At 43.6% G+C, this 22331-nt stretch overlaps 1 protein-coding gene across 1 annotated transcript; it reads left to right on the plus strand.

Moving 5' to 3' along the window:
* Positions 1-1576: 1576 nt before the first annotated feature.
* LOC144250079 (protein FAM90A7-like) lies at positions 1577-21451 on the plus strand. Its single transcript, XM_077792471.1, has 4 exons — positions 1577-1582; positions 18472-18648; positions 19109-19300; positions 20498-21451. The coding sequence occupies exons 1-4, from the start codon at positions 1577-1579 to the stop codon at positions 21449-21451; spliced, it is 1329 nt and encodes a 442-aa protein (XP_077648597.1).
* Positions 21452-22331: the final 880 nt, after the last annotated feature.

Here is a 22331-nt window from a genome sequence, read left to right on the forward strand (position 1 = left end):
GTACTTTTCATAAATAAGTCACTTAATATTTCCAAGCTCAGTCACTGGCTGGGCACCTATCTCTACTGAAACACAAAATTCTCTGTTTCCTACCTGCACTCTGGCTTGGGAGAAATCCTGTCCCTTCTACCATCCACAGAATTTCTTCTTGCTCCAGATGCAAAGTCCCTTCTGACTTACAGAACATATACCCTATCTATGGGAAAGAAGGGAATTAGATTTTAGGGTTTCTGCCAAGAAATGTGCATTATCATCAGGGCCATGAAGATGACTTAGCAACAGTTGAGAGAACCAAGGCACTGGGAGAAACCATTTAGCAGAGAAAATATTGAAGTTCCCTCACTGCAGTAGAATAAAAGATAGAAAGCTCCCACACCAGGGAGGACTGAAGGACACCCATGCTCTGGATGACATTCAAAGAATGCTGAATCAGCAGTCCTTTCAGGCACTTCATCTCTCCACTAAATATTACTTTCAAATGGAATCCAAATAAGCACACAAAAATATTCAGAATTTTCTAGTTTTGGTATTCAATCCTCAAGCACAATGACCATATAAGAATAATTATTTATAAATATTATGTCTATTTATGGTTTTTAAATCATTTATTCAGGAGATTTAGTTGCAATAAATACATACCATTATGGTGCTGACCACATTGTAGTGTCATGTAAAATGATGTGTAATGCAATTTTTTAAAAAAAGCATCTTTCTTGTATGTAATCAAAATGTCTATGAGAGAATCAGAACAGACTGGAATTGAATAGAGAGAGTCCATCCTGGATACTGTTGATTGAAGATATATGTATACCCTCACATCTTTCATACATAACATTGATGGACTCACCAACTGATACTAGATGATTAACAATTTCCAGCATCACTGACCAGTGTGGTATTTTCTGAGATGGGTCCAGCATGGCCCACCCTTCTTGGGTGAAACTTATACTTACATCTTCAATGGTCATCAATTCCTAGAAGAGTATAGTCAAGCTAGTTTAGAAAGACCAATGAGATCAATTTCACAAAAGAAGGGTTGAGAGGACAGAATGAGGCAGAGGGGAATCTAGGTGTGCAGGGAGATCAAACTGTTAAAGCACCAGCCTATTTATTCCCAACACCCAAAATTCTTACTTTCAGAAACCCAGAACATCAATACATTGAATTCATAGAATTTATAGTACAGGAATATGGAATGATATGTGTAAAACTTTTAAGGACTTGGAATAATAATTTTCAAATAGGTTATTATAAATTTTTTTACTTGAAACATTTTAACTAAAATTTAAATCCCCAATTGTTTAAGTAAACTTTGTCAGTCTTGAAATAAGATTATGAATAAAATAGTCATTTTCACAGAGAGGTATCTTAGATCCCTCACAGATAAAATGGTTAGTAATGGGAATATTTAAAAGGTTGATGAATTTCTTCTTATCTTCACAACATGTTTGAATTATAACCCTACAACCAAAACCATGCAGACATTCTTGAACCAATCTCCAGAATTTTTGGGAACTGAACAAACTGCATGTATCTTGGTATCAGCAGGAATATTCACTCTTCTCAGGATGTGACCATGGAGGTGAGAATAAGGTCAAGGACAGATATTTCAGCAGCACAAGACAGTCTCTGAGATTTGTATTCTGAAGCAGGGTCCCAGCAAACATCCCTATATTTCCCTATACTACAACTCTCATTTTCACTTCTCTCTTGAGCTCCAAAGAATACTTTTGAATAGCTCTCTGGTATCTTGATCTTGTTTTTCTGGTTTTTTATTAGCTTTCACGTATCCAGTTCTTTAAAAAATTTGCTCTATCTACTACTATGTTATTTACTAGTATGTTTTAATGACAGGACATCAATGAAGTTAGTATAAGTTGGTGTAAATAATTTCCAGTATGAAATATGAAGAACTGGTTTACTAGTAAGTTGTAGCAACACTGGGAATAAAAATGATCATGATAATTTTAGGCATTTTGAGGGACTTCTCAAAAGGTTGAGACTTATTCCATGATATTTTAAGTTTAAAATTGGAAAAAAATAAATAAATTTTTTCTCTTGCCTTCTCTAGCCTACATTTTTTATTTTTCTCAGTGTCACTCCAATGTCTGTGGAACTGGGTCAACAGAATCCAACTGCTGGAAAATCTGCCTCCATGTTGGGCTGTGATGTTCTACTCCTCACTCAGTTCTCTGGAATACATTCACCAGAATCCAAACATCATTGCAATAAATAGCATCATTCATCATCAATTATTTCAAACGGAGTCACAGGCAGAAAGTGAGATTCAATATGTCCCATTCCTTCTGGAAGTACACAGCCAGGAATGGTACCATGGTATAGTGGTGTCACAACAGGGAAATGATCAGCTGCCTGCGATGACTTCCTGACCCAGGTGACAACTGCAGAGTTGTGGGGTACAGGACTAACTCCTGCTTGCACTGAAGACTTGGCATCTCTGTCAATGGGGGGGGGGAATTTCAATAGAAAAGCCATTCACTGCTCACCTGGAAATTCATAGCCATTGATCTTGCATTTTGCTCTCTTCTTCTCTCAAAGTTCAAACTGTGTTCAGGAAAAGTCTGTGGATGAAGAAAGGAATCATGAGGTAGCAAGGATCTAAGCTTCTAAATGAGAATTTGTCTCAAAATACAAAAATACAAAATGGGCTGGTGCTGGGGGAGGGACTCAGTGGTTCAATCCTGTGTTCAATCCCTGCTATGGAAAAATAATAAATAAGTGAATAAATAAATAATAGAGTGCTGGGTATGTAACTTTGTGGTTTGATATCTCTGAGTTCAATCACAACAGAAAACAAAACATAATAAAAATAACCAATAATTCATTAAGTGTGACTATGCTTACAAATTTTCACATATTTGGTTATAAACATAACCCAGTTGACTGTAGGATAATTCACAATTTAAAAAATGACAAGCAAAGATTTGCAAGGTGTTCTCACTATGATAAATTTATCCCAGTGGAAAATACATAGCAATGTTTTTCCTTTATTGTTGTTTTTGTTTGTTTGTTTGTTTGTTTGTTTTGATTTTTTTCTATGACCTGAGCTCAATGTCTTTGAAGACACCAACAGAACCTCTAAGTTGATCTGGAATAGTACCTCTGATGTTCAAGAGCACAAGCCCTCCCATGTGATTCAATGCTCTTCTTCCTCATTTCTCAAAGATCACTCTCCTTTCACAGATTCTACCATTCATGATCCTCTAGTGCATTGACCACACCTCCCAAACACAATCTTATTTTTCTTATCATTGCTTATTTTATTACATTCTTACTCATTTTGAGATACACTCATCAACCTAATCTGGTTATCTGTACACCATTTTCCACATCTTGTCACCAAGCCCCTGTAGCAACAAAATGCTTATATGTCTTTTCCTCAATTGTACAGGAGAAGACTTGACTATGATGTGCATCTCAAAAGTACTGCTCCCATTGGCTTCCAAAGTTGTAGAAACTTACGTGTGTTTGTAAGTAATCTATAATTTCATGATCCACAATAATTTTTCTTCTCCAAAATTGTCGACAAATCACCTTCTAATTTCATCCTGATTTTCAAAAGATTACTACAGCTTGGACTAAGAATATTTTATTATTTCACCAATTTTGAATGGTTGTAGGGCTTTCATAACAATAATACAGAGACAGTGTGGCTTTTAAAACAAAATGACTTGTGGAGTGTGGGACAGTGATTGGGAGAGCAGTGTCTGAGATTGGGGTCCCTGATGACTTCATGGCTGTGGCAAACTTGGTGATTGGGGAAACCTCTGTGCAAAGGCATAGCATGCCTTGTTGCTGTGGAGATGTCCTCCATGCTAGAGTCTTATCAGCCTCCACCTTAATCTCAGGCCCAGCACTCTGGGAATGAAGGCACTTCCTTGCTAAAATAACAATAATTCACCAGTTCGGCTGCTCCTGAATCTGCCTGCAAATTAGTAACTTTAAACCATGGGCTTTCTTGAGAGCTGCACAATGCTCCTAACTTTGCACATTGCAACCATAGATTGTAACTGAGGAAACAGCTGCATACTGTTGCATAGTCCTTAATCTGATTCAGAGACATATATAATAAAGATTGCTGGTGTAATTCTCCATCAGAGAGCAGCGCTCCATCCGAGCACAGCTGTTTTATCTTAAAGATCTGCAAGTGTTGCTCTTGATTTCTTCCAATCTCCCATCACCCCTTATTGAAACCTAGTATTCGGCAGCGCTGGTCAAGATGCTAGAGTCTAGGGTTGTGATATCAACATGTCTGCAGGGTCTGTTTCTTCTGAGACCTGCTTTCCTTTCTTGTATGTGCCTTGTATATGTCTCCCTGTGTCTCTACATGGTCTTCCCAGCTCACATCTCTTTATAAACTCTTTCTACTGTAAAGCTACTGATCATATTGCAATAGGGTCCACCCAATTACCTCTATTGAATTTTCCTCTTTAAACACCAGAGAGTTAGCTTTCAGAAAACAACAACCTAGCTGCAGAGCAGTTTCGAAGAAACTAACAATTGGCCTAGTGATTCCCAATTAGTCACTCATGTAGGCAAAGTTACACTGATCCATGTGCCATAGCAGGAGTAGTGACACATCACTGTGATGTCAGCAAGGGTATTGGTACAACTTGTCCTCTCCTTCCAGGTCCTTTAGGAAGACACTAGGGAAGAGCCATTCTGTATCCTCACTATCAAGGTAGTGTTTGAGGGCATTCCTCACCACTAGGTGGCAGCCTTGGGAATTCCCAGTCCTCCCAGGATATTTCAACATGGTTTTAGTTCCTGGTTGCAGTGTTAGGGACCTTTTTTTTCCTGCACTCAAAACTACATTCTGCAAAGATTGTCTTCAAATATAACTGATCTCCATGAGAAATCCTCTGTTCTTTTCCTTTCCATTCAAACCTACAACCTAAATAGTAAGCTACTTAAATAGGGTTTTCATGACCTTTTTCATCACTCTGACCAATAGGGATGGCAAGAACAATATAGAGGAGGAAAAGTTTGCTTGACTGGAAGTTGCAGAGAACTCGGTCCATAGACAGCTGACTCCACAGCCCTGGCCCAGAGTCAGGCAGAATATCATGGGGGAACAATATGGCAAAAGAAATCAGTTGAATAAAAGCAACAACCACATGGTACTGGTTTGAATACAGACTGAGAGACCAAGAGTACACAATGGAATAAACAGAAAAAAAAACATATATCTACAGTCACCTGATCCTTGACAATGTTGTTAAAGCACACATTGGATAAAACACCCCTATTTAAAAAGTGGTGCTAGTTCAACTGGTTATTCCACATGAGGAGAATGAAGCTAGACACTTATTTCTCACCCTACAAAAAATTAAATCACAATGGACCAAACACCTTGGACATAGATTTAAAATAATGTAATTTCTAAAAGAAAATTTATGGTCGACCCACCACTTTTTAGGCACACGAATGACTTTCTCAATAGGAGCCCTAAAACTCTGGAACTAATGCCAAGAGTTAATAAATGGGATGACATTAAATTAAAATGCTTCTGCACAGCAAAGATCACAATTGGAAATGTGAAGAGAGAACCTACAGAAAGGAAAACAGCTTGGGTAGCTATTATTCTGACTGAGGATTTACATCTACAAGGTATAAAGATCTCAGAAAATGCTAAAACATAAAACAATCAGAAACCCACCTTCTAAATGGCCAATTAAACTGAAAAGACGCTTCTCAAAAAGAGAAATAGAAATGGCCATCTAATACATAAAAAAAGGTTCAACATCCTTAGCAATTAGGGAAAAGCAAATCAAAACTAAACAGGGATCTCATCTCATACCAGTCAGAATGGTAATCTTCAGAAACAGAAATAAAAATTAATGCGAGAGAGGACGTGGATAAAATGGAAAACTGTTACACTGTTCGTGTCAATGAGTCTATCCACAATGGAAATCAGTAGGGAGGAGTCTCAAGACTAGGCATGGAACCACCATATGAACCAGCTATAAAACTTTCAGAATGTGCCCTGAAGAATTAAAGTAATTGTACTGTGGTGACAAATGCATACCCATGTTTATGGCAGCACAATTCACACGAGCTAAACTATGGAACCAGCCTCAGTGTCCATCAACAGATGACTCATACAGAAAATGTGGTATGTGTACACAGTGGAGTTTTATTTAGTCAGAAACAATAATGAAACTCTGTTATTTGCAGGGAAATGGATGGAACAAGGGACCCTCCTGTCAAGGGGAATAAGTCAAACTCAGAGAGTTAGGAGTAGTATATTTTCTTTAATATGTGGAAGCTAGAGAGGAAAAAGGAAAGTAAGGGTGGGTGTGGGTCTCCTAAAAATTAAATAAAGATCAGTAAAGGAAAGGAGCAAAGGATGGGAGGAGCCAGGGGAGTAGGAAAATGCTGGGGAGTGATGTTGGCCACTTTATGTTGTCTTACTGTGTGCAGGCACAGGTGTGGGAAACAAATCCCATCCACATGCACAAATATAATACAACAATTAAAAATGTAGAGAAAACTAAAATGAAAACTGTACAGGTCATAAAGGCAAGAAACCAAATGGAAAATGTCAATCACCAGAGACAAAACATAAACTCAAAGGCCCACCATCAGTGGGATACCACACTCAGCCACACCCCACCTGCCTTCAGTCACCACCCAGTTAATCCCTTTAAGGCTTTCAGGCACTGATTAGATGAAAGTTATCACAAGCCAATCTCTCACCAATAAACTTTCATGCATTCTTTCACATAATCCATTGGGAACCTCATATCTAAACCATGAAACAGACCTTTTAATTCTCAGCCTCAGGGATGGGATAAGGCTTCTTCCCAATGCTGGGGATATGCAGTGGACATAGACTGAGGGGGTTCTTCCCCATTGCCTTTTATATTCTAGCAAAGCAGGCAAAAATGCAAAGACCAAATCTAGAGTACATGACAATAGCTTTAAACCCACAGTAAGTGAGAAAGCAATATAAACCTATGTCAGTGATATACAGGGAGAATACAATATCCTCCAATTAGATTACAACACAAAACCCAGCATTGCAAGATATTCATCATCCATTTCATTCATAATAATGCAGAGTATGGAAAAAGGAGAACTGTGTGAAACTGTTTTGTGATTCTGAACATAAAAATCTACCACTTGAATCAGAAGAGCCTTTTGTATTTGGCATTTGGTCTGGGGATTGAACACAACAGAGTTTTACTATAGAACCACAACCCAACTAAGTTTTTGTACTTTTCTTTTGAGAGAGGGTCTCCCTAAGTTGCTGAAGACCCTGGTAAATGGCTTAGGAAGGCCTAGAACTTGCAATCTTCCCATCTCACCCTTGCAAATAAAAAGGATTAGAGATATAAATGAATTCACTTCCATTTCAATGATGAGTCATTTAAATTTATAACCACTAGATATTGGTTGTTGGTAGTAGCAAGATACAAAATCATGGAAGAGGAAACTAAGATCATAACCTAGATTCAAGACAAAGGAACTGGTTCCCTAATTGTCAAAGCAGGAAGAGTAGAGAAGTCCCTGTTGAAACAACACAAGTTAGAGACCATAGATGCTGCTGTGATGGCACAAATTCCAAGAGAGAGAGGGTTGATCTCCCTGTGAGACAAGGCGCTCCCATCCCCATTGTCTGGAGAACTCACCAGGAAATAAGAGTTGGAGGGGAAGACAGCCAGCAGGGTTCCTTGGGTGAGCAGGGACTTGCTCTTCTCCCAGGCCCTGGACTCTTCAGTGCCCCTTCTCTGGGAACTGGTGACCTCTGCTTAGCTTCCTTTTATATATGGATAATCAGTTATGAAATCTAATCAGGGACACACCCTGCCTTCATGCACAGGGACCCTAATCAGGGCTTCAGTGGGAACACTCCCTTTCAGTTGATGGATTTTCCAGACTAATCTGAAGCTGTTTCCCACACAGTTGGAGATCAGTGAGGGAAGGCCTCTTCTGAAGGGGATTGGGCAAGATGACTCAGCTCTTCACTCACAGACAGCCCTGTGTGCATCCTGTGGCCTGGAAACATTCTAATGATAGGAAATTGGCCAGGAATCTGGCAGACTGGGAAAAAGGCAGAACTCACTGGCAGAATAGTGGACTTGAAAATACAATGAAGGATGAATACATAGGAAAGATTTCAAGAAGAAAACGGAGTAAGAAATTGTCACTGAGATCAGGAGAGAAATGCTAGGGCACTGGTTACACATTCTTTAAAGAAAATAAGAAGGGTGTTCGAAAAATGGCCAAGTAGAGGAACCCAGTGCAGAGCTGCTGCTCTCCAGGGCTGAGTGGAAAACACAGTTCTGCAGTGATGAGTTGAGGGAGGAAGACCAGGGAAGAGATGGTGGAGTCTCCCAGGGCTAGCAGAAAGGGGAGAAGCAGAAAAGACAGTTTTCAGAAGACAAAGAGAATTAATGGGGAATGGACTGTGCCAACACTGGGGATGTGTGGTGGCAGGTGGGGAAGAAAAAGGAGAAGCAGGCTGTGCTGTCCAGTAATTTCACAGTCTGAGCCTGAAAGATGTTCACATACTGAGAAGAATCATTTTGGGAGAGCCATCAGCATTTCCCAGGAAAATGAGAAAATGGGGAAAGCCCTGTCAGTCCACAGACTCTTCATGTTGACTTACTGCTCAATATAGTAGAAATTCCTGCAGTTTTTTTTTTATTATTATTATTCTGGCTCTGTTAATGGATTGCTTTTGTTTGTACCCAAGACACAGAGGCCATGTGTCCTGGATTTTCACTGTGCACAAATGATGAATCCATCTGGACATGGAGTGAGACTCTGCTATAGTTTTACTGAAGATTTGGGCAGGATAGGAACTTTGGCTACCAGGCTTTAGGTCTGCAGAGTGGAGAGAAACAATGGGCACTTCCATTTCAAAGTGGTGGTCAAACTGCTTGATAAGGAACAAGGCTGTTGGCATTTAAAATTGGGTCTAGTTGGGGTGGTGTGCAAAGGTACTACCTTCAGAATTCTAGCTCAGGTTGCCCCAGCTCCCACACACCCAAAAGTATCTGGAAGCAATCCCCAGACTCCTCCACGGCCCATGGAAATCACCTGAGTCTTCCAATCTGCCTTGGCCCACAGGCTGTCCAGGACAGAAGACTGGTCAGTATCTGCTGCCAGAGCCACACTCCTTTCCGCAGATAGAAAAACAGAGCCACACTGTGGGTTAGTTATGCTCTGAACAGGAAATTCTCCTTCATACTCACTCTCAGGTAAAAGCAGGCAGAGCTTAGCAGAGAGACCCCTGAAAATTGTGTCCAGTTTGGATCAAAGTAAATTAGCAACAATGGATAGGATGATTTCTTTTACAAACACCCTTATTGCCAGGGGACGTTACAGTGAAAACCATGGAAACATCTTCATTTAAAAATCCTCAGCAAAGAGAAAACAGAGATCTCTTTGTGTTTCTTGTTATGCTGCTTCTTTTCTCTCCAGTGTCTTAGAAATGTTCTATTATTTATTCCTCAAAGGTTGTGTTGAGTACAACTTGTCCATCACCTGAACTTTCACTCAGCCACTCCTTTGCTTCTCTGCTCCCTCAACTGCCCTTCTGCTTCACTCTCCCTTCTGCTGTCTCCTTCCCTTTCTCACGTGGTTTCATTGCAATTGTCTTCTTAACCCTCTTCTTCCAATCAGTTGAGTAGTGCTCACAGTATGACTCATGCTTCAGGCTTAAGCCAGTCTATTTTATTTATTTACCACTTTTCTCATTGGTTAACCCAGTTGTAGAGATCAGCAGTAAATATTAAATGCATGTCACTATAGAGATGGCAATGACATTGACAGGTTCTCTCCTCTCTAATAGGGACTGGAGATTGAACTTCCCTTTCTGATTACATTGGATACCCTCACACAACAGAAGCAACAGAGTCCCTCGCAGAATGTGCTCCAACAAATTAGAGCATTTGAAAACCTGAAGAGACCAGACAACAGAGGCCTCCATAGGTTACAACCACAGTAAGAGCGCCCTCAAAATCACAATAGCCAATGACACTTCATAAAATGTAGGAAACAATTTAACAGATTACTAACAACACATAACACATGATTTTATTTTCTAATATGGCATGAATTGCATAATGTAGACACCATAAATTATTTTAATCAACACTGAGGTTGAGCAATCTATTGAATACGACTCTAGTTGTTTTAAATTTAAACTTCTTTTCTTTCTTTCACATCTTACTTGCTAATCACTCGCACCTTTGCACTATATGACTCTCTCAGTATATGTTTTTGCGAATCATTGTATTCTAGATACCGTGCTGCTTCCTTGACTTCAGTGTCAATCTCTTTCAGCCAATATTTTTCAGAAACAGGTTTAAAATCAGTAGTTAGAAGGATTTTGAGACCCTGGGTAGATTGCACATGCCAGTTGACCTGAATGACTTTGAGTTTTTACAAATTTTGCTCTCTGGGGTCTGAAAGATTTCTTTCCTACCATTTTATTTAATGATGCCTTAATTAAAAGACATGAACTACAGTGCTTTAATGCTTTGAATATTATGAGAACTATTTTTATCATGAAGAGAATATGAATCCCTGTTTATATTGAAAAAATCTTTCCGTTTGTCCACAGTTTGGAATCACATTTCTGGACATGGAAGGGCCCAGCATTTCCACATGGTGAAGGATATCCTGGTGCTGAGGGCTGATGACCCTGTTTCCCACGAGAATCTGGGGGCTTCTGAGTTCCACTGCAGGAGCAAAGTGTGGTTCTGCTTCAGCCCTGCTCCAGGGGAGTCCACTCAGGCCCTCAACTGGCCAACTCATTCAGTGTGTGGCAAATGGGAAACATGCCAGTGTCCCTGTCCACCGCCCCTGACCAACAGTAGTTCCCAGCACTCTTCCAGTCCTCTCCTGCTAGAGTCCCTCCCTTCCTATGTCTCCAAGAATTCCACTCACAGAGATTTGTACTGCTCAAAGCACTGGTGGGAGGGTGCAGAGCTCAGACCACATGGTGCCTGAGGATTTTATGCTCACTTATCTTAAATGTCACAGGAAACTGAAGACAAGCTCTACTCCCAGACTCCTTTCATTTTTTTTAAAGAGGTAAAAATCATTATAAACTATTTTTCCCAATATAAAAACATCATAAAAATCTGTCAGGAAAAACAGACAATTTAGTTAATTAAGAAAAAATGAAAATATTTTCTTTTCATGGATTATTTTTAATGAATGCAAACACTAATATATTATTAGCATACATTGTTAGCATGAGAATTCCAGAACTAAAAGTACATATGAATATGCAAACACACACACACACACACACACACACACACACAGAGGTATAAATTTTTGTGGAGTTCTTTCTTTTCCTTGTTTTGGGAAACTTAATTCAACTGTTTCTCCATCACAGACTCCTTGCAGCACTGTCTAGGATTTGTATTAAATGATTGGATTTCTCTGAAAATTCTTAAACCATCCTGATAATGAAATTGGCTTCTATGCATAAGGTGTTTCACCAAAATAATTGCATAAGGAACACACCCAAATTCCCCAGAAAATGCACTGGCCTCACCTAAAGCTTTCTAATCCAATTAAAATCTTAGAAGGGATTGTGGATCTGACACCAAGTGAGTGGGTGTGGTGGGTAGAGCACTGATCAACTGAGGATATGGAAAATCCTGTCCTTGGAAAACCACCTCAGAAGAAGAGTTTCTCTTCCTCTTGAGGTCAGGCAGGGAATCCTTGGAGTCACTGATGGTGGAGACATGGAGGCAGCTTCCCTCATCAGGAGAGACCAGTATCAATTGGATGACATTGTTGACCCCACACCTTCTCCATGAAATCCAGCTGACTCTAGAGTTAATTTGGGTCCTTCTCTACCTGCAGGGTCACCAGTGTAACCTTGGGCACATGCACACTTGAATAACACTTTCTTTAAATGTCCTTTGGGGACTCCGAAGGCTCCTAGGGGAAACTGTCTGCCTGGAAGTGTCATTCTACCTCTGTCGCTGGCTGTGGAATACGGAAAACACCTGCTAGGTGAATGCAGCTCTGCACAGTCTGAGCCCCAGAGCTCCTCAGTCAATGAAGGAAGTGGAGGAGGAGGTTCTATGTACAGGAGAGAACAGAATGCATCCTAGTCAGGCCAAAAGAAAGTACTTGTGTAAATTGACCAAATTCAGTGCCTCCAAAGGTCCCCGTTAGGGACACCAAGAAGTTACAGGTCTGAAACTTTCCCAGGAAGAAGGACCTTGACTCGGGACGCATGGGGTTCTTAGCATTCATGACAGAATAGAAATTCCACATGCCCCACTTAAAGTCATAGACAGGGATTTGTGTAGAGATGCACTGTGGTGAAGCAAACAATAGGGACTGGAGGGAGAATGTGGCCTCCCCAGAGGGAGAGACAGCTGCCCCTCGGTGAGGGGTGTTAACATTTTAGTGTGACAGTCTCCTGCACTAGCGGGGGAGGCAGTTGAGTTGCACAATTTCATGCTAGAGCTTATGAACTGAAGTATATTTTTAAGATGAAATGTGTTCATTTGAACACGTTTAAAGGTTTCAGTAAATTCAAACTATCCAGAGATTTTGCTGAGGCCTTGAGGCAGGCAGATGTGCTCAGACTCTAATTAAACCATGGCCATGTCTTCCATCTCTGTCACCACTATTCAAATCCACAGAACTTACCACTGAGAGGGTAAAGGGTGTGTCTTTACATCTTCTGTCTTCTCTGGATGTCCCTTCAAGTTCTTCATGTGAACCTTTCCTGCCTGTAATTCTGGTCATAGGAAAAGTCTCTGGAAAATTAGGAGAATGAGAGTGTTGAGGTGTGTCCCTGCCCGTGGGTGTGCAATTATCCAGTGGGCACTTCAATGGAGCAGATGGGCCAGATGAAAGAAAACTGCAGTCCTGAAAAAAGACCCTAGAAATCAAAGGTCATGAACATTTCTGAACCTCGTACAAAAATTAAATGGAAAAGCAAGCCTGGGCAGACAAAAATCAGGACTATCTTAAAAGGAGAAAGCGAAGACAAGGATCTCTCAGGATATGTAATTCCCACATGCATTAGTACTTTCCCCACTAAGTCAAACACAATGGTAAGAGAACACTTAAAATATGCTTAGTTATGGAAGGAAAGATGATAATACAGGAGGAATTTTGTCCCACTCTTCCCTTTTCTTTGTAGATAAGATCATTCATTGTGACAGGACAAGGAAAGTGTCCACAATGTTTTCCACCATCACATTCTACAGTCAAGAATGCCCATTGCAGGCCAGAACAGAGGTCCCAGCAATCAGCAAGTGTTGTCCAATTCAGTCACAGAACAACAGACTGACAGTTGAGCCTCCTACTGACATTACAGTTCCATATATACACCAGCATACCAACTCCCATTTTTATTATCTGCACAAAATAAAAAACTACATGTGCCCATTTGAAAAGTCCCAATAGAAATCCCAAAAGAAAACTCTGTCATTCAGACCAGTGTCTGTGTCTGATCCCATTGTTTCTGGACTCCCAGCATTTCCTCTACCAGTCCTGATCTTTGTCTTCCCTCTCTTTCTGGGTCACCAAGAAATTCAGAATCAGAGATTTGTACTTCAGAGATCTCTATATGAGGGGACAAGGCTCATCCCAAGAGGCAGCTGAGTATTTTAGGCACACTTATCTCAAAGGTGAAAGAAAACATAATGCAACCCTTACTTTCTGACTCCTTTCATATTTCTGCCAAAGGCAGGTAGAGTCCACACTAACTCCAATCTTTCCAATTCAAAACCTTGAGGACAATCTTTCATGAAAAACAGCCAAGACATATTGGTAAACTGAGAAAGCATAGGTTTGAAAAATAAATCTGTGGTAATCAAACATTCTGAAAACTAAAAGTGCTTCCATGACCCTTGTGTTTCCACAAATAGAAACTGTAAAAAGAACACAAAAAAGCTCTGTGTCATATTGAATGGAAATGCCCAAAGTTTCCTAATCCAGCTAGTCCATGAATTTCTGAGAAGTCATTGGTGGATCTGACATGGAGAGAGAGGAGCAGGTGGGGGGACTCCCTGCAGGCTGAGGAGATGAGGAAGCCTGTCCTATGGAAACCTTCTCAGAGAATGTCTCTCTTTCTTCTGAGCTCCCAGCAGGAGTCCCTTGTGCTCCTTGATCCTCCACGCATGGAGGCAGCTTTCATCCACTAGAAAGATCCGTCTCAGGTGGATGACATTAGGAAGTGCAACAGTCTTCAGACAATACCCCTGACACTCAAGTCTACCTGGGCTCTCCTCTCCTTGCAGAGTCATCAGTGTCATTTGGGCCAATGCAAAGTGGAACACCAATCTGACTCCAGAACACGTGTTGGCTCTGGAGCCTTCCTGTGCTGTCCTATACATAGATCTGCATGCTGAGTGGGATGCAAGCCCACAGGATCCCTGCTCTACACCAGCCTGGCCATATCATCCATCCCAGCCTGCATTGGCTGCTGCCTTCCACCCCTCTCAGCGTTGTTTCTCCTAACCTAGACCTCTGTCTATGTGCTCAACTGTTTCCTGTGGGGATTCTCTTCTATCCTACATGCCAAGAATACCATGGGTCCTGAGTCAACTCCCCCTTCTCCCTGGGAAGGGTTCTGACCTGTAACAATTGGGTTTGCCAAATGGGGACCTTTGGAGGCACTGAATTGGATCCATGGACACCAACACTTTCCTTTCGCCTTGACTAGGATGCATTCTGTACTCTCCAGAACATAAAACCTCTTGCTCCACTTCCTTCATTGACTGAGGGGCTCTGGGGCTCAGACTGAGCAGAGCTGCTTTCACCTAGCAGGTGTTTCCCATATTCCACAGCCCAGAGCCACCCACAGAAAGACTCTTCCAGGCAGATAGTTTCTCTCTAGCAGTCCAAAGTGGATTGAAAGAAACTGTTGCGTGTTAAGTGTCCATGTGTCCAGGGTCACTCTTTGGAAGTTGCATGTAGAGAAGAACCCAAGAGGACTTGAGCATCAGCTGCATTTAAGGGAGAAGAATTGGGCTAAGTAAGGTCATCCTCAGGAGACTGCTCTCACCTGTGGAGGGAAGCTGCCTCCTCATCTCCACCATCAGGGACTAGTGGAAGTTCCTGCCTGACCTCAAGTGGAAGAGAGACACTTCCCCTGATGAGATGGTTTCCAAGGAGGGAATTTTCCATATACTCACGTGATCAATAGTCGACCCAGCACACCCACTCCCTTGGTGTCAGATCCACAATACCTTCTGAGAACTTAAGGAGATGAGAAAGATTTGGGTGTGGCCAGTTCACAGCCTGGAGTGCTGAAGGGGGCCTGTTCTCCAAAGACTCTTTGTGAACACCAGAAGTAATGAAGCAGATTCATTACAAGGATGGTTCAAGTATATTTAGGGAGGTCCAGTTGCTTCATAAACTTTCAAGTAGGGCAGCACGCAAGCGGTAATGGGATGCACTTGGATCTCCTCTCACCAAACAAACAAACAAAAAAGAATTCCAAAAAAAAGAATTCTAGCTGCTTATGTGTGCACATGTGTTTGTGTGGGTGGGGGGGGGCGGTTTTTGTGTGTGCCTGAGTGTGTTTGTGGACGTGTTCACGTGCCTATTCATATGCATATGCCTGTGTGTTCATATGTACTTTCAGTTATGAATGGAGCCTACTAATATTACAGCCTAACAATGCATTGAATTGATATTCCTTCAAAACTGTTCATGAAAAAAAACAAACATTTTCATTCTTTCTTCAATTCCATTATTTTGATTTCTTTCCTGATAGATTTTCATGATGGTTTTGAACTGGGGAAATGTAGCTAGCTTAGAATTGATTCTACCTATTATTTCAAGAGCAATGAAAAGATGGGGCTGGGGTTATTGCTCAGTTGCAGAGCACTGGCCTCCCACCCATGGGTGAGTGTGTTTTGATTCTAAGCCCTGCGCATACATAAATGCATAAACAAAAGGTCCATGAGCAAGTCAAAATATTTAACAACAAAAAAGGAAAACCTCTAAGGGGACTGTGGGAGTAGAGGCTGCATTCACTTTTCTGTGATATTGAAGATTAGCAAAGCTACTGAGGTACCAGTAGCTTTGTGTACCCATAGGCCTGTGTATTGAGAAGTGCAAATGTGTGTGCATGAAATCCAAGGTGACCTACAAAGGAAGCGACACCAGCACAAGAGCCCTGGTAGAGTGCTGGAAAATCCTGCTGGTCAGGGACTCTTGAGACTTACACAGGTGTATTTCTCCTCTGCAGCAACATTTCAGGATTGGCCCAGGTGAGGGCCTCAGGGGATTTCCTGGGGGCGGGGACAGGGAGCTGAAGCCAGAAACCCACCCTTTTACTCCAAGGGAGCTCAGAACCCCACCAGATTTGGATGAGAGACCAGGGACATCAGCCCTCAGCAGCAGGCTCTCCTTCAGACCCGTGGTCATTCTGGGCACTTGCATGTCCACAAATGTCATTCCAAACCCAGCAGAAAAAGAAATACTCTTCTAATGAAAGTGTAGAGTCAATGCAATGCAGAGCTTATTTATGTCACATAAAGTATGAAAGCATTGGGCAGCATTTCTTTGAATTCTGGAATCCTTATGTTAAAATGGCACAGTTAAAAAAAAAAATTGATACCCCAGAGAGCCAAACTTGTAAAAACTCCAAAGCCCTTAGGTCAACTGGCCTCTGACCTCTTCCCAGCACCTCAATGTCATTCAAACTATGGATTTCGAACCTCTGTAAAGGAAAGTACTGACTCGAAAAGGCTGGCAAATCTTTGTTCTTAGTAGAGTCATGGAAATCAAAGGTGTGAGTCACCGAATTTTGGCCTAAAATTGCACCTGTGGTATTGAAGATGACGTGTTGCATTACGTGATCCTGGGGGAGGAGACAAGTTCCCAGAAGCCCCCTTCCCTCACTGCCCCTTCCGGCTGGCATCCAGGAGGCTGCGTCTCTTCCTGGGCTCTGTGTACAGCCCTCACCTGTCTGAGTGCCTGCGGACAGGAGACAGCAGAACAGTGGGGTCTCAGGTTGGTTTTATTTGCCCAGGTAGTTTACAGAAGATTCCTTAGAAGACATGTAGATGGGGAAAATGTTAAGGATGGAGGGGGAGGTGCTTGTAAAATTAAGGTTTTTCAAGACTGTTTCTTTATGCTGAGCAGGGTCAAATAGGTCATTGGAGGTTCAAATCACCACAGAACTATTTCAATTTCAGAGAATATTTAATGCAGCATTCTGATACCTGTGAGCAGGTGGATCAATGTGTATGAAAACTGCTGTAGTTTACTATGGACCCTTGGGTAGGATAGGATCTACCTCTGATGGATAGAGCAGTGTTATTCCCTGTGCTATTTCCACACAGGCACATAGAAGTCCTGGGTCATCCTCACCCAGCCTTCCTCTACCCATTCTCCCCTCTCTTCTGACTTGCTCTTCCATTCTCTCCCCCCTCCCCCTCCCCCCACCCACCTCTGGCCTTCCCCCTTCCCCCTTTAGGGTAGCTTCTCCCCTTAGTATCCACACCTAGGAACAAACACTGGTTTGGCATGTCTACCAAAGGATGTACACTGGTTCCATCCACAGCTTGTTGGGAAAATGTCAGAATTTCATTCTCCTCTGCCGCTTAATAGCTATCATTGTCTTGCTCTGTTTTTCTTATATCATGTTATGGTAGAGAATCATCGTGACCCCACACCATGGCTTGGGGATGATTTTTTTTCCCTTTCTTTCTGTAGAAGAGTTTAAGAAACCTTTCTCTAGCACTTTTTGAAGGCTGGGTTGGGTGAAATTCCACATTGAACCCACCACGTCCTCAGCTTCTCTATTTGGTTAGGTTCATTACCACTGATCCAATCCTGAGCTTGCTCTCTGTATCATTAATTTGGAAATATATTTCAAGGTCTATTTGCTTGGGTCAGATATTCAAGGACATTCTTGGATATCTACTAGTCCTCAGCTTCTCTATTTGGTTAGGTTCAATACCACTGATCCACTCCTGAGTTTGCTCTCTCTATCATTAATTTGGAAATATTTTTCAAGGTCAATCTGCTTAGGTCAGATATGCAAGGACATTCTTGGATATCTACTAGCATTTCTAGCTCATGACTTCTGACTTTGTCAAGAATAACTCTGGATAACCGTGCTCTGCAAATCTCTGTATTAAGATGAAATTCCTTTTGATCTCTCTTTGTAGGAACTAGGTTTACCTCTCTTCACCTTTCCTCTTTTGGTTATCATTTGGATAGAGGCAAAATTGTTCCCTTTGGTTAAGATTGCTTTAGTGTACCTACAGGAATCATGCATTCACTCTGCTATAATTCTAAGAGCATGGAGTATCTTATTTTTGTCAAACGCAGTAGTTGGCCTACTCTCCCTTGATTGTGCACCCATCTGTGCTCCACCTATGCTACTGGGCTCCCCAGATCATGGGATGTGCTCCATGCCAAAATGTGGAGAACAAATGAAAGATCCCATCTTGACTTTGGTCATGACACTTTTTTCTTTTCTCTTGGACCTAGGAGAGCCCAATGTCAGCATCTGAGGGAATGGGACCTGACTTGAAGAACATGAGAAAGTCGGCAGAGCATGCCTCACAGCCTCTGGCCCCGAGCCTCATGCAAATCCAGAATAAGAAGCACCAGCAGAGGGGAGCTGTGGGGCATAGGGCTCCTCCCCCTGAAGAGGAGGACCCCAGGGTATGTGGACATTGGAGGCAATGGGAAGCCAGGGCCCGACACAGGTCAGAATCGTGGTGACGTCCTCTCAGATTGCCTCTACCACCCAATTCTCCCATTCCACCCCACGAGGACCTGCCCGGGCACCTCCTCTCAGCTTAGTCCTTTCCTAGGATGGGAGGAGTCATCTTTTGGAACCACTTGAAACCCATGCATCCCAACGTTTGTCCTGTTGTTGAAATCTGGCCCAGGCTCCTCAAGTTGCAACATCCAAACCTTCCTTCCAGTGCCCCTTCATAATAGGTGATTCCACAAACATGTTCTAGGACCTGAAAATCCCTAGAAATTCATGGCTCACAGGCCTGAGTTCCTGACCTACAACGAGAGGAAACTAAGACTTAAAATCTCTCTTTGTCTGTAAAAGGGCAGAGCTGGTTGTGGTTGGGCCGACTCCTGACAACTTGTGCTTTTCCACCGACAGCTGAAGTGTAAGGACTGTGGGGCTTTTGGACACACTGCGAGGAGCAGAAGATGCCCCATCAAGCGCTGGGATGGTGCGCTGGCCCCACAACCCTTGGGCCCAAAGAAGGAGAAGGAGAACCAGGCACCAAGCAAGCCTAGGAATCTCCAGAACACAGGGGCCTGTGAGCAGCCATCCAGAATGAAGGGCCAGGTGCAGAGGTGAGGGATGGGGAAGCTGGGATCCAAGCCTCGGACATGGAACTCCAGCGGGGTGGTGTCTCTCCTTCTCCACATAGTCCTCTCCACACATTCACATGCAGCTAATGACTGGGTCAGTGGAGAGAGATAGACTAGGACTCCATGTCCCAAAGCCAGAGCCTGCAGCACATTCTCCTGTGCATTCAATTCAGAAAGGGAAGGGGGTCAGGGCAGCACTAGGAACATGACCACGGGAGGCACAAAAGCAATGTGTCCACATGGAACTACTTAGTGGTAAATGAGAAGGGCTTCCTGGATGTAGGGACTGGGTGTTGTAGGAGGAAAGGCACAGACTTGGGGGAGAACCCAGGGTAGCACAAGAGACACTAAGAAAACGGGCACCTCTCATTTTGCTCCCTCCCCTGCATCCATCCAAATACCATCGTGTGTTCTGCAGGCAAGAAGACGAACAACGGGGAGAGGCTCTACTCCAGACATGGAGTACCTATAGGAGACCCCAGGAGAGGCAGCAAACCAAATGGAAGGAAGAGACAGAACCCAGTGCCTACCTAAGGGTGAGTATGTGCATGGTGGCCTGCTCTTTTGGTGTCCTGGAGAAGCCTGATCAATTCCTTCTCTGTGGCCCTTCTGCCTGAGGGATTTGCTATCAACATTTAAGCCCCATGGGACTCAAGCTTGGGGGTCTTTCACATTTGCTCTTTCCAATTTTGTGTGGTACTTTTTTCATCTTCCCCATGACGTGGTGCATGGGCTCATGGGGCCAGAGTTGACTCCAACCTCTCAAAGGACACAATGTCCAATGCAGGCATATTCCTATTGAAAGTGGGAGAACACTCTCAGCTTCTGTAGGCCAACTCCTCAGTGGCCACATCTGCTGAGAGGAGCATTAGCCATCGACATCCCATGGAAGAACACACAAAAGAGCCCTGCCCATCTCAATGCATGAGACCTCCGATTAAGAACGGGATATTTCCCAATGTGCCCTGAAACATGTCACGTCGTTCTTGGAATGGGTCTTTGGCTGATAGCCATGGAGGTGGAGGTGGAGCGCCCCTTTCCTTTCCTGGGCTGAGGACTTGTCTTCCTGTTCCACTCTATGTTCTGTAGCCGAATTCCTGTTTAGGTGGGCCTTGTTGGTGCTTGAGTGCAGGCACTCAGGAAAGTTTCCTGTGTTTGTCTTTTCCTCCAGAAACCCAGCAGGCCACTGCCCGTCCACACGACCAGGACGAGGTGTGTCCTGGGCTCCGTGTTGGAGAGTCAGCCTTGTGTCCAGAGCTCGGATGAGAGTCTCACCTTCACTAGCGCACATCCCTTTCAGAGACCCAAAGGTGGACTCCACTCAGGTCCCGGGATCCAGAATAAGCAGGATGTGAGCATCCCGGGCACCATCCAGCCGGCAGCAAGGCACTCAGGGCAGAACCCTGCCCTCCTTGGGAAGAAAGCACCTGAAACACCAGAGGTTGTCTCCTCTAAAATTGCCCAGACTTCTGGCAATATTCTCGGAGGGGGCCATGTGCTCCACCCTCCATCACTAGCCAGGGGTCCTGATGTGAGCAAAGAGCCCTGCCTGCAGCCAGCAGCATGTCCACAGGGCCAGGGCCACAAACTCAGCCTCCGGGCCCCAGGCAAGAGACAAGCTCAGGTCCACATCCAGACTGGCCAGAACTCCCCAAAGAAACTCAGGCTGGGGCACAGTCCCACTCCACGGGGGAACACCTGCAGGCCAGGCTCGGAGGCTAGGAAGTCTCTGCCTGCTTGGCAAGACACAAGTGGTATCGGACTAAAAGGGTCACCCCAGGTGATCAGAAAAACTCCAGCCCATGATTCCAGCATGGATCTTCGCCCTCCCAAGGAAAGCCCTTTCCTGAATCCAGTCGAGCCATGCACCAAATCGAGTCCACCAGCACCCGGCTGTGTTCCCCGACAGCCCCTGCGAATGCTCTTCAAGAGAATGCACAAGAACTGGTGGAGATCCAGGCTCATTGCCGATCTCCCTTCCTCTCCTGCTGCAAAGACCAGTGCTCTTGCTGACACACCTCCCTATCTTGATGAGTCGGAGAGGCCAAGCTCCCACGAGCCACTGAGTGTCCTCTATGAAGACCTTCAGGTATCCTCCTCCTCTGAGGATAGTGACATGGAGTGAGGCACACCGTATCAGGGAAGAATGGCCTTTGGGGCTCCAATGATTTGCAGGGTCTCTCGGGCTGAGGAAGCAAAGATGCAGGAGCAGGTGGCACTGGGGTCACAGGACCTTCCTAGCTATGGAGTAGGAGCAAAGCCTGGGTCTTCAGAAAGCTCTGGCACAGCCACGGACCCTGCCTCTGACGCACAGCCACCTGTCCAGAACTCAGAGGAGAGACTCCTCTGAATGGGGTTTCCAGGGGATTGTCCAATGTGCTCAGGCCACCTTCCACAGGCTGTCTATGGGATGACAAATGGGGTGGATATGCAGGTGTAGAGACGGAAGTGGAACAGAAATAGAAGGCTCAAGGCAACAGGCTGGTATGGTCCTTTCTGAATTTTTCCATTCCAATTTGAAACCTGGAGGACAATCTCCCCAAAAAGACAGCCACTACCTATTGGTCGGGATGAGACCAATGTCTTTAGTCTATTGAATCCATTTTGCTTAGGAACTCCATTCTGTGAAACAGCTATGCCAACTAGAAAGGTCATGACTGGGGCAGGTTGTTTTTCCTTCTGTTGTGGAGACCCTCTAGGACATGAACTATCTAACTGGGCAGTGATTCTGTAACTGGGGTATCTGGGCTCTGTTTCTTCAATTGGGGCAACTGGGCTCTGTTTGTATAACTGGGGTGACTGGGCTCTGTGCCTCTAGGGGTAACTGGGCTCTGTTTCTGTAACCGGGGTGACTGGGCACTGTTGGTGTAACTGGGGTATCTGGTGCTTTTGGTGTACCTGGGGTAACTGGGATCATGTGGATTGGCTTAGCCTCCCATCACCTGACTGCATTCTCCTGCTTCTGTGACTTGGCTTGCTTGCATTGGGTAAACCCCCCAAACATA

Source organism: Urocitellus parryii, chromosome 14 (genome assembly GCF_045843805.1).
Source record: "Urocitellus parryii isolate mUroPar1 chromosome 14, mUroPar1.hap1, whole genome shotgun sequence".
Classification (NCBI taxonomy): domain Eukaryota; kingdom Metazoa; phylum Chordata; class Mammalia; order Rodentia; family Sciuridae; genus Urocitellus; species Urocitellus parryii.